Raw genomic sequence first — 13,336 nt, forward strand, 5'->3', positions numbered from 1 at the left:
AAATTGCTCTTGTGGTGAATGAGTTTCATCTGAGATCTAGAGGTTCATTCAAACTATGATAGTTCTCTTTTCAATTAATTTTAACCAAAAATAAAATTGAATGGTGCTTATTAAAAACTCTATCTTTGCACCAATGTGGTCCACATACATCAAGATGCACATGTCTGTTCATATTGAGGATGCTACTCACACAATGTGACTGATGATTATCCTTGCTGGTGAGAGTCAGAGGAATTTCTGCTTCCTCCTTTATATTGACTTAGGTGAAAACCCACATACAAGAGTAAGGCACAGAACTTAAATCACTGACATTATTCTGCACTCGATCCCATGTAAGTATTTGTCAATTATGATGGACTAAAATGGTCACAGATTTTTTTAGACACTCTTTCCCTTAAGAATTGGAAGCAATCAGTCTCTGTTTGAATGTGGATGGATTCTCTGACTACTATGTTAGCCACAGACTATGTGGCAGTGGCATCTCTTGGAAATCCTCCTCTTACAGTGCAGGATCACCCTGTGATAAATATGGAGAGCCTCTGAGGTGAATGGATAGAGACAGCTGGACCCTATAGCTGTCCTCAGGCATATAGACCAACCCACCAACAATGTCAATACCAGTAAGTAATGATAATTTATATCATTATATATATATATATATTATATGTGTGTATGCATATGTAATATATATGTATATACATAATTTATTTCATTATTTGGTGCAAAAGAATTTCCTAGCAAGGCCTGATTTCCTGACCCACAGTGTCAAAAAATATAATATAATAAGTATAGTCACTGTTTGAAGCCACTAAATTCTGGGGTGGTCTATGTAAGAATAGGCATTAATAATGGCAAAAAAGACAGAAAAGAGTTAGTGGTGCTGATTCCTCATTTAACTATGGTCAGTGCATCTTAACTGTTTTAGGATGCCTCCTGGGACCACATGGTACTGTCAGAGGTTAGCATATTAAAGTGAAGTGTATAGATGGGCTCCCAGAAATTAGAACCTCTGAAACTGTGGAAGGAAATAAACCTTCCCTCTTTTTAGTTGATTGTCTCAGTTAGCGTGCTACAAAAACAAAAAGCTGAGTAATTTGAAACAACAGAGGTTGCTAGGGGGTGGGTCTATGGGCAAGACAGTACTACAGAGTATTAGCAGCATAAGAAGCTTTGGGGAATTATATAATTGCTTTCTGTTTTTCTACTGTAGTAGTGATGGTTACATGAACCCATCCCATCCATGTGTTAAAACTCACAGAAGTGTAATCAAAAGAAAGCACATTTGCGTATGCTTATTTAAAAAATAAAACTATGCCTACAAAAGGAAAAGAAGAGGAGGAGGAGGACGAGGGCACCACCAAGAGACTTAGATTGTTGTGGTCCCACAAAACATGGAGAAAGTTCAAGGGCCTGAAGATTCTACCTTGGTGAATCTCCAGGACTTGTGATGAGTTATGAGATGTCGCCAAAAGATAAATTCTGTTGAGCATTTCAGCTTTTACAGAAAATAAAACTGGAGCCTATTCATGCTAAATAGCTTGCCCAAATTCACTGTTTCTGGGTGTGGAGTCAAGATTCAGACAGATTTTCTGGTCCCTAATCTTACATTGCCCTTACATTGCACTATACTTTACCCATCATAGGTGAAGGAGATAAAGATTCACTTACAAGTTCTCCCAGGGGCAGAGACGCTGACACCTTCTCCCGTGGTGTAGATGGGAGTCACTGTGACTTTGTATTCAGTGTCTGGAATTAGAGTCTTCAGCAGGATATTGTTCTGCATTCCAGGCACCATAATCTGAGCAGAAAGTAAAGTACCATGACCTTGTAAGACCTCCTGTTCCCCCTGAACTATCAAAGAAGTGAGACTATAGACACTGAAAACTTCAGGGGTGAGACAGTCTTTGAGAGTGCAGAGAAAGGGAAAGGCATTCATGCAAGAGCATTTCCCCATCATGCGCCTCACCAAAACATTAGTCTGTAATCTCTAATATGGGAGGATTAACTCCACAGGATATCTCCTCTCGGTGTCCTCTCAACAGTTATGGAGGAGACTGCATGACCATCTGCACAGCCAGCAGGTGCTTATGGTTAACATACTCATTCTACAACACAGACTGTTGCTTATCTGTTCTGAAATGACTTGAGCATCCTCTTGTGAATCCACCCTCCCTGATTTTCCTTCCTCAGTGATAACCTGACCCCAACATTTTATTCTTTCAATTAGAAGGGATGCATGGCAGCCAAGAGCAACAGAGTCAAGCACTGTGAGCCAAGTTTTTTGAGTTTAAACATATTTAGCAGCAACACTAAAAACTGCGGCAGCTTTCTTACATCTGAAAGGAGATGTCCTTGCTCCATCTGGATCCACTATCCTCCTGTCACTAAAGATGCCAGAAAAAGAAATCCAGAGGCGAGGCGGACCCCGCACCAGCTGGTGCGCCATGTGCCACGTGGCATACAGTACGATTTTGGTGTTTCTAAGAGACTGTTTCAGACCACATCTCCACTACAAAATATTGTGCTTGTGCTCCAGTAGTTAAATTCTGGCACTTCTCTGGGCTGTTGGGAACTTAATAATCACTGGGAAAAAATGTGAGGATGTAGGAACTGACCCAAGGGGGCTTAAAAGAGTCACAAGACCAGGACAGCCAGAGAGGTTTTCCATTCCACGGCTGGGTGAGATGCCAGCAGGCTGAGGCCATGCTGTCTCCTTCTGAGTGAAGGAAGGAACCCATCCATCATGGAATAAGTCCTAGAGAACCATGTGGTGAACCCAGGAGCAGCTATTGCCACGATACCGTTAAGTTTCAACATGCCATAGTCTTGTATACAATCAAGGAAGTCTGCCTTGGGTGAGCTACTTCTGCTCAGCATTGAAGGGGACACTAGAATGTGCAGGTTGCATCGTGTGGGATCTTGGGAAGCAATTATAAAAACAGCTCCGTTTTAATCTAGAATGAGTTAGTCGACCCCAGCATGAAGGATGCCCCAACATGTATGGCCCCATCAGGGTAGCTTCCTTAGGGGTGTCTCTCTTCAGCAGAATGCTGGAGCAGAGCCCAGGCTTTCATTCCAAGCTGCCGAGCAAACCACCCATGTAGATACTCTTTAAGTAAGGTCAGGTCTCACACTGAGAAGCATGTGGCCTTGTTGCCAATCAAATTTAGCCTGTCAAATACTGTAAAGCAGTGTGAGCACTCTGGAGGATTCCCACTGCTTGCCAGAAAGTAGTTGCTGCAGTTTACAACAACAGCCCTCATTAAGCACCAAAGAGCTCGTGCCAGGTGCTACTAGAAGAATCTGAATCCATTAAGTTACTTCGTGGTAGCCAAAACTTTTTAAAGTAGGGCTATCACACTCATTTTGTAGATGTGGAAACAGACCCACATGGCCCAGTACAGGAGCCATACTGAAACCTCAGAGATCTGACCTAGGCCTTGCTTAAACCTTGGGGTTCATGCCACACAAGTAGGAAGAACGAAACTTTTTCACCCTGATATTCATTCCCAAGAGTGAAACAGAAATTCCCTCTAGGGTATGCAAATTTCATTTAGTTCAGTCTCCGCTTGTTTAAGTAGAGGGGAATAAAATTATGTTTATTAATAGAAGCTCCTACTTGAAAACAAATGCTGCAGTCCTAGCACATGGTGCTTTTCATTTTTAAGACACATCTATCTATAAAAGATGTCCGTGATTAAATGGGATGCAAACACCCCTAGGAAGCGTCATGTTTTTAATTTTTTCTGGCATGTAACTCTTCTGTCTGGGTCTAGCAGAGCTGTCTGGATCACACACAAGAAGCTGTGACCTGTAGAAGGAACTAGAGTCCCTGCATTTTGCTGTGTTTCCCCGCTTACAAAATTCTATTTTTAGACCATGATCTCCATCCAGTCATGAAGAATGATGCAGAGTGGTGTTGGTGGCACTATTTTAATTCCAATCCATTGCTGGATATATATAGTAAATACACTAAAGCTTGGCTTATGCTGTGGATGATTGATTGATAAATAAAGTGCTGATTGGCCAGTAGCCAGGCAGGAAGTATAGGCAGGACAAGGAAAGAGGAGAATTCTGGGAAGTGGAAGGCTGAGGCAGAGAGATGCTGCCAGCCTCCGCCGTGAGCAGCAGGATGTAAAGTACCGGTAAGCCATGAGCCATGAGGCAAGGTATAGATTTATAGAAATGGGTTAATTTTTTAAATCTAAATTTCTTTTATACATGTATTTATTTTTCTTCATTTTTTAAGATTTATTTATTTATTACACATACAGTGTTCTGTCTACATGCCAGAAGAGGGCACCAGCTCTCATTATAGATGGTTGGGAGCTACCATGTGGTTGCTGGGGATTGAACTCTGGACCTCTGGAAGAACAGCCAGTGCTCTTAACCTCTGAGCCACCTCTCCAGCCCAAAATGGGTTAATTTAAGATATAAGAACAGATAGCAAGAAGCCTGCCATGGCCATACAGTTTATAAATAATATAAGTCTCTCTGTGTTTACTTGGTTGGGTCTGAAAAGCTGCAGGACTGGCGGGTGAGAGAGATTTGTCCTGACTGTGGGCCAGGCAGGACCAGGAAAACTTTAGCACCGAGCTTATTGCAGCAACAGCAAATGGATGTCAGTCTTAATATCTGGACCCACCCTGTAGGAGACTAAGGCACACTTTAAATAGCCCCTCTTTGGACAATGTTCACCAATCAGAATTCAGTTTGTGGTTAACAATGACACGTGGGCTATAGGATGCTGGAACCCCAACCAGCCTTTCACAGAGAGACACCTCTACTCTAACAACAGCCTTGAGGTCACTGCCATTGTTGCCTCTTCATGGCTGAGAGCACTGTGAAAGTCAATCCTTGTGAAATATTGACAGCTACTTTTACATGTTAGAGTTCAGTTTATTTTTTTCTTTGAAGTACTTGTTAGACTTGATTATGCCTAAAAGTGCGGAAGTAATTCACATACCCTAACTGGTAAATTCAGCCCCTCTTTGGTTTACAAATGTTATATGGGGTTCACAGTTCTCCAACCTGAGTATTGTCTCATCCTTTGCCCATGCAACTACAATCAGTAACAGTGAAAGAAAACTTGGAAACATGGTAAAAGAAAATATGTCTATTATCAGGTTACATTTTCTTCTTTGCTTTCATAGTATATCTTAGCCATCCATCTTTCCTGGGAAAGCATAGAGCGTGTGTGTGTGTGTGTGTGTGTGTGTGTGTCTGTGTGTCTGTGTGTCTGTGTGTGTGTCTCACTCACACACAATTATCTAATTAGCTAAAGAATTAAAATAATACGTCACTGGATTTATACTGCAGTAGCATTTGATAAAATACATCTATAAATTCTCAATCCTCAAGCCAGCCTATTAATTCATAAAGTGCCTGTAAGTTGCATGCAGGAGTCTAATTTAATTAGAATTCACGGAAGGAGCTTGGGATTTGAAGACTCCCACTAGGATTCCTTTTACATGGTAGGAAACAAGCAGTCCACTGCACAGTAAACTTGTCAATATTTTCTCATTTTCTTTAAAGCTTTGTTTAGCTGGGACAGACTAAGACTCTTTATCTGTTTCCCTTCACTTGGGTATCCAAGTGTTTCAAATATAAATAGCCCTAAATAAAAGAAATTCTCGGAGGGACCACAATCTAGAAGCCACCCAAAGTAAATGTTATTATTATTTCACTTTGCAGAGTTTACAAGTGCACATGTGAGATTAAATTGTTACTTTTTCCAAATCAGCAGGAATTAGCACCAAGAAGCTAAATGAGCTTCCTGAAAACTCAAAGAAAAGCGTCTCATACTGAGAGGTCTCTGTGGGTCCTTATTTTTAGGAATAAAATTATAGTAGTGGGATAATAGCAGGGAAAATGAAATGCCCAAATATCATATTTAATTGCCACACCTAAGCATAACTTTTTAAATTTGCCAATCATGAATCATTTGGAATGTATTTGTTGTCAGAGGGAAATTACAATGCAATCTGAACCAAGTGTCCATTAGCTCTCCAGAAACACTCTCAGATCAATGGCATGAACCTGCTGGTGATCCATTATGTACAAGGCCTTGGAGGCCATCACTCTGCCTTGCAATGTTTCTCCCATTGCCTGGAAATAAATAATGTTGGGCTCAAACAATTGCTTTTCCTCAAAAAAGTCTTCATAAGTTAAAAAGCCAAGGGGCGGGCAATGTTATTCTGGAGCAATGATGAGTTTTGGAGACTTCCTCCGTAGAGCATTAAAAATGACACAGTACCAGAAAAAAGTTTAGTAATGATATATTGTAGTAATAAATAGAGCAGATGCTGTGAGTAAGAAGTCAAACACCTTCCACTGATAACTGGGGTGCTCTCCTTGGTCTGAACACATGTATAAGAAATAATTCCTAAGGGGACAATATGTTATAAACTAAGGAAACCTGGGGAAGTCATGATTAAGAGTGTACCAGGTTTGCCACATAGAAATGTACGCAAAACAACTTGAAGAAAATGTGTCACACATCCCTGAGAAGAGATGCCCATGATTAAGAATAAATGAAAAATATTTAAGAATATGCTCAAAATGAATTGACATCAGTGGAAAAAAATGGTAAACTGTTAGACTACTCTTGTGTGCTTTGCTTAAAAGCTTTAGAGTTGACTTCCAAAAAAAAAAAAGTTTAATCCCTGCCTTGAAATTTTACATATGCATCTACATATCTACATTCGTGTATACAAATATAAGTGTGCAATGGTTCTTTGTCTTATCTTGATTTCATTTGCTTTTGAAATAGACAGGGTCATGCTGTGTTGCCAGCTGGTCTCCAACTCCTGGTTTCGAGTGATCCTCCTGCATCAGCCTCCCTAGGCACTACAGGCACATGTCACCATGCCTGGCCTAATGGCTCTATTATAACCCTATTTATGTTAGCAAAGGCAATACTAGGAGAAAGCTGCAGAGGCTTGATTAGCTTGAAGCAAATCATGTGAGGCAGGTTTTCGAGTTAGAAAGGATGTGACGGAACCAACAGTGAAGTTTGGGTTAAGCAAAAACATTAGTTTCTGCAGACATGGAGTCAGCAAGCAATGAGTAAGAAAGCTTGTTCATCTCCACAGACAGCCGTGGTAGATGCACCAACAAAGGCTGTGGGACTCCTGGTCAGGCATAGTTTATACAGACCGTTCCTACCACTTCTTCCATAGGGTCCCCTTGGGCTGTCAGGTAGGTCACCCTAAACTCCTCCACATTGCTGTCAGAAATGTCCCACGTGACCCGCAGGCTAGTAGCAGTTTCATCATCTACAACCAGGTTTCTGATTCCTGTCTGGAGAACTGGAATAAATACAACCACATATTAAAGAACTTGTAGCCCATCATAACCCAAAAGGAGACACAGATACTATCTGTGGGGTAGCACATCCAGCATCATTCAGTGCAGCCCTCTGAGGGACGCCCACGTGAAGCAGGCGCTCCATGTTTGTGGCTGGCAGAGAACTGAAGGAAAGTCACTGGACTAAACTCAAGAGGGACCATGGTTCTGGGGACCTCATACTAGCTATCTCTTAGAGAAGTGGGTTTGGGGTACCAGATCTCACCACTCTCCAGTGTGATGCAACAGCCAACAAACATCCACCACCACCCTCCACCCCATCTATTTTAACCCTACTTGCTCTACAGCAGCTCCCCAACACAGGCTGCCTTTATCTTTTTGGCCAACACAAGTTATCTTTTCACACACATGTTATTTTTTTTCTGGGATATTTGCCCAAAGTTCTTCACCTGTGTTCACTGGAACATTTATCTTCATCTGCCAAGGTATCTATCTCTTCCCTGATATGTTCCATTTTTTTAATTCTCCCTTCTACACTGACTTCCTCCCCTCCTGTCCATCTCGACTTTATGTTTCCTTTCTTCTCATTCATTCACTCATAAAAACATTCATGGGACCTGTCTTTAATGCCATATTAGGTAGATCTTTGACACATGCATGATTAAGTCTTGAGAAAAAAATTCAAAAAGGACACAGAGTCGCTAAGAGTCTTAACTGGTATAACCCTGGTATACTACCTGACAGGGGGATTATGGGAAATTCTCAGTTCAAGGCAGAGTTCCAGAACTCGAGTGCCAAGAATGAAAACAGAAACTATCAAGAGAGAACTTGTGTGTTCCAACAAAGAGAGCTTAAGTTCCAAATAAAGATTAGCTGAAGAATAAATAAATGAATGAGTGGGTGAAGGGTAATGAAGAGCCACTGAAGTGTTTTAGATGTGGAGATAAAGGTGTGTTTCACTTATTTAACTCAGGCAGATAGCTGGGAGGTGTACTGCAGTAGAGAGAAAAGCTTAGAGGAGAAGAGAACCTACTGGTTAGGGACTAACACTACGAAAGCCAAGTCTCAGATCCCAACAGAAATGAGTAAAAGTGGTGTGAATAGTTCTCCACAGAGAGCAACAGCAGCTAAGGAGATGAAGACCCCCGTGGGTGTTGCAGGGTTAACAGCCTCAGGAAGGTGAATGAGAATCGAAGATGGAAGAGGAAAAGGCAGAGCACTTTAATGACGGTGAACTAGGAGACTGAGTGGCGCTCTGTGGAAGAGAAGATGTAAAGCTCCAAGGTTGGTGACACATGAACTGTCTGCAAGAAAACAAGGGAAGAACATCTCTTTTCTAATCAATAACAAAACCTAAATAAAACCCGGAAACATAACTTCTGTTTAAATCAAGCTTATTAAGGATAAACAGGCCCCTGTGGGTCCTCACCTGAAGTCACAGGACTGGTAGGTTCTACAGTTGAGGGTATTTCTGTCCAAAAATCATCAACTGAAAGAAAATTCATTACTTACAAATTATGTAAAGACAATATTCTCCACATTTGTATAAACTATTGAATAGCTTCTGAAGGGACTTGCACCAATGTTACCTTACTTTCTTCTCACAACAAACTTGACTTCTTGTGAGGAAGAAAAGGTGAGCTGTAAGGCAATTGTATCTGTTGTTTCAACGGATAAGGACGATGAACTGAAAAGACATTATTGTCTCATCTAGAGACCTCAGATAAGTGCTTGAATTACATCCACAAAATTATGAAACCTCACAATTATTTTTAAAATAGGGGCATAACCATGATAATTAAAGACAATTAAATTGCAGACCAAGTTGTAAAAAGGGTTACCCCAAAAAAGACCACCCAAGAGGGTAACATGCTCAAGCAGGCAGTGTATCGTCTGTGTCCTGAATCTACCATGGGTGGATGCTGGAATGGAGTGGCTGTGATATGCTGCGTTCACTTGCCAATCAACACATCCATCTAGCAGGTCATCAAATACTAGCTTTGGGAATTGCCTTCTCTGAAGACACAGCCTCTTTAATGGAGAGTCTTTCCCTACCAACTGAAGACACAGGGGTACTGGGCCCAGTCTCTCTGTCTCACTAACAGTGCTCTTTCAAATTCCCCTGTGCGGGACCACGCTTTCTTCAGTTTATAAGAGTCTCCCAACTGCACTCACCAATAAGTTTTCCGAATACCATTTAACAAAATGTAATGTGTAGTTATACTTCACTTTTTAAAAAGAAAGATGTAGTTAATATATGATTTCAAAAAGGGAAAAGAAGGGAATATTAATCAGTGAGTAAATTTTGCAAAAATTTCTTACAACTTGGAAAATTCCAGAAACTCTTAGCTATAATAATATCTGGCTTATTCTCCAATTTGATCATTTATAATTATATCCATCTATTCATCTATCTTTCCATTCAGTGAGTGCATGTGGTACAGCTAAGGTATGTCAAATACAGTGGTCAGTGCTGGAGAATAAAATAATGGACAGGACAGAAATGCTCGGTGCCTTCACTGCGATGACAGTCTGAGAAGTTATGATGCTTCTCACATGAATGTCACTAACTATAAGACATAAAACAAATTCTGGAGGATCAAAGAAAAGTTGAAGCCTAATAGGGGAAGACAGACTGGCTGTGTGGATGATGGACACGGGAACTTAACATGGGCAAACCAGGACTTACGTGTGGTCCCAACAGCAGTCACCACCTCACTCTCACTTCCGTCATCGAGGACAGCTAACAGTGAGACTTCATACTCAGTTCCAGGATCCAGGCCTTCAATCACGTAGGAGTCCTGCTCTTCCTTTAGGGCAACCTGAAAAGCACTTGATGCTTAGTAACTAGGGTTACTTAAGAAAGGGGGAGATTGACCACTTGATATTGGAAAAACAAATGGGTGTGCTCTTCCCTGGGGAAGATTATTTCTCTTGAACCCAGCAATCCTTAGTTGCCTATAGTTCTTTGTATAGGGCTGACAACTCACTGTCCTTCCTCTGTCTACTCTGGTATGTCTATTTATTGTCTTCCTTATTCTGCTCATGTTTAGGTAGTCATGTTGGTGAGACTTTCTGGGTGTAGCCGCTAACATTTCTAGGAGACACAAGCTTATAGAAAACTCCCTGATCTTCTTCTCAAGATCTTTCCATTCCATCTCCTGCAATATCCCTTAGCCTTAGGTACAACATATATGCATGTACATATATGTATGTAACAACAATTAATGAAAAAAGAGGCCATGAATTTGCAAAATAGCAAGAAGGGGTATATGGGAGGGTTTGGAAAGGGGAGAGAGAGAGAGAGAGAAGGGAAATTATGTAACTATATTTAAACTCAAAAAAAAATTTTTAAAGGGGGAAATGAAAGTTAAAAGAAAAACATGTAGGAGAAAATCTGTATGTAAGCAAGAACTAACAATAAAATAGTGAAATACTGAAATCATTTTCAAAAGCAAACTATGGACCTTATTGCCTTCACTTCCCTCAACAAATTTATTATTAATGTTGTAAAAGTAGCATTGCAAAGTTTTATTAGATTTTATTTGTGAGGGTCAAGGAATCTGAGATTTATTATTAAATCCCTGGTACTGATACATTTTTAATCTTTGAACTATAGTATTATTTGAGGCTTATGAAATGCCTAATGCCATGCCCTGCAAGATGAAGACCAACCTGGGTGGAGCCGTAGGCATTCACTCCCAGGGAACATGCTCGGATCAATTTTTGCTCCTGGGTCAACTCACCTCCTGGGTCTTCCCACCATAGACTGGAATCCACATCAGCTTGTGCTGCCCTTCCTCAGCCGAGAGAGGATGCCAGGTCACTCGAAAACTGTCTGTCTTCACCTCATCAATTTCCAAGTATTGCTGGGCGGGAACTTCCTCTGTGAACCATGGAGGAGATCGAGTTTGAGAAATGAGAAGGCAAGAAACCAAAATTCAAGGAGTTCCCGGGGGGGGGGGGGGGGGGCATAGGATAGGAAGACTGAGAGAGCTTTTGGTTTTGGAAAACCATAGAAGATTGGGGACCAGCCTCGATCCATCAGTGTGGCTTGAATGTCTGTTTCCAGTGCCTTCCAACAGCATAAATTCGGGAAACCACAGAAATAATGTTCTCTAAAACGTTTCCAGTAACTCCAGAACTCTTACATTGTTTATATTGGGCCATTTTTATAAAGTATAAAAAAAAATAAAAATGGTGCTGAGAAGATAGTTCGTGAAGCGCTTGTTTCAAAAACACGAGGACCTGAGTTCTCAGGCCACCCCCACCGACCCCAGAACCCTTGTAAAAGCGCTGTGTGCAGTGGCCGGTGACTGTAAACAACAGCTCTGGAGAGACAGAAACCGAAGATTCTGAAGTTTGCCGGTCAGCTAGTCTAGTCTAATAAGTGAGTTCCGGGCCAATGAAAGCCACGGGTCTCAAAGAAAGTGGATGATCCTCTTGAGGCTGACACGCAAGACTGTCCTCTGCCCTACACACACACACACACACACACACACACACACACACACACACACACACACACACACACACACTCACCCACTCACTCACATGCATGAGCACACACGTGGACACACACAAACATTATTTTAAAGTAAAAATGTCATATTCATTATTTTGGAGAGACCTTATATTCCAAGTATTTTGAGGAAAGGGCACCTTAAAGCCTAGAGAAACCATCTCTACATTTTGTATCAAATCGCTCTGCAGTCATGAGTGGAGTCCTGGAGAAGAACCTCCACCTTTTTAACATGGAGGTGTAGGCAGCACCAGAGACAAAATATCACTGATTGTTCATTCCACCTTCTCACACCATACACACTTTGGGAGTTTACCTCAGAAAGCATAACATCCAATGTACCCAAAATAACTACTCAAGTCATTGATGTTTATTTGAAGTCAGTGATTTTAAAACTGTTAGAATACCAAGAGAAATCCAAGTAGAGTCCCCATAAGGAGATTTGGGTTTATTTTCATTTTATATCTTAAACATTAATATGGACTCAAAGTCACAGTTGAGGAGGTTGCCCCAGTTTCGCTAACCAGTTGCGTCTGAAACCCTCTCCATCCAAAATGGGGCTTACCTGTAGTAAACTCTCCAACCAGAGGCAGGGACTGCCCCTCCTCATAGATGGAGAAAATGGCAATAGAGTAGTCCGTGAGGGGGGTCAAGCCTTTCAGAGGGAACGTAGTGATGGGATCAACTTCGACCTGTAAAACAGAGTAGCCAGAGTCTATACCCAATGCTCTCACCCTACACAAGTCATCTTAGTATCTGCAGCTTGGCTGCCAGAAGGGCGGTCCCTACTGTAAAGCACAGCACTGAATCACAGAGCCAGAGAGGGGCCAAAGCGCATGCGTTCTAACCTTCCTTGCATTGCTTATCAGCTGTTTCTCGGGCAGTATGTAAAGTGTGTGCAACTTAGGAGGTTGATGGAACACTGTACAGAGATTCTAGCTAAGTCCGCTAAGAGCAGACAGTTTGAGCTTCATGGCCTGGGCTCTTCCAACTAACTCCACAAGCTTTATCATAATTGCACGGTAACTACCATGCAGAGAAATATTATCACAAGAGGAAAGAGTAAACATTCCAATGTTCCTTTATATTTCACAGAAAGATGTAATTATGGGAGTGTGTGTGTGTGTGTGTGTGTGTGTGTGTGTGCATGGGAGTGTATGTATGAATACAATCAAGTCCTGAAGAAAGAGACAAGGGGCATATTAGATAAAAAGGCTTTGAAGAAAGAAAGTACAAAGAGGAGATAAGGGCAGGATCTAGACCACAAATTTCCATACAGATGACCCTGAAGGTAAGACAAAGGATGGACATGACTTTATCATTGAGGTTGGTGCTGGGCTACCAAGCTGCATAGTTTGGAGATCAAATTATAGATTGTGGTTATGGTACCCACAGCTATGAGCTTAACGTATGTCTTAACTAATCCTCATGACAATACAGTGTCATAAAGTAAAATGCCTTAGTCCTGGTGGTAGTCTAGAAAACTGAAGAAATAACCATATTTAC

The 13,336-nt window shown here is 41.4% G+C and overlaps 1 protein-coding gene across 6 annotated transcripts in view; it reads right to left on the reverse strand.

Annotated features, from left to right (window-relative positions):
- The window catches only part of Col14a1 (collagen type XIV alpha 1 chain), a 201,637-nt gene that overhangs the window by 101,378 nt on the left and 86,923 nt on the right, over positions 1–13,336 (reverse strand). For 3 of the 6 annotated variants that reach the window (XM_076555764.1, XM_006982385.3, XM_076555765.1), the window contains exons 15-20: positions 12,396–12,522; positions 11,055–11,194; positions 9,998–10,130; positions 8,738–8,797; positions 7,168–7,310; positions 1,669–1,798 (exon numbers count right to left, since the gene is read on the reverse strand). In XM_076555764.1, the coding sequence (XP_076411879.1) occupies positions 1,669–1,798; positions 7,168–7,310; positions 8,738–8,797; positions 9,998–10,130; positions 11,055–11,194; positions 12,396–12,522 (733 nt within the window). Of the gene's footprint in view, positions 1–1,668; positions 1,799–7,158; positions 7,311–8,737; positions 8,798–9,997; positions 10,131–11,054; positions 11,195–12,395; positions 12,523–13,336 lie in introns of all 6 variants that reach the window. The other 3 variants (XM_016000928.3, XM_016000929.3, XM_042264652.2) reach the window with 1 other exon arrangement.

The sequence above is a fragment of the Peromyscus maniculatus genome, chromosome 20 (genome assembly GCF_049852395.1).
Source record: "Peromyscus maniculatus bairdii isolate BWxNUB_F1_BW_parent chromosome 20, HU_Pman_BW_mat_3.1, whole genome shotgun sequence".
In the NCBI taxonomy this organism is placed as follows: domain Eukaryota; kingdom Metazoa; phylum Chordata; class Mammalia; order Rodentia; family Cricetidae; genus Peromyscus; species Peromyscus maniculatus.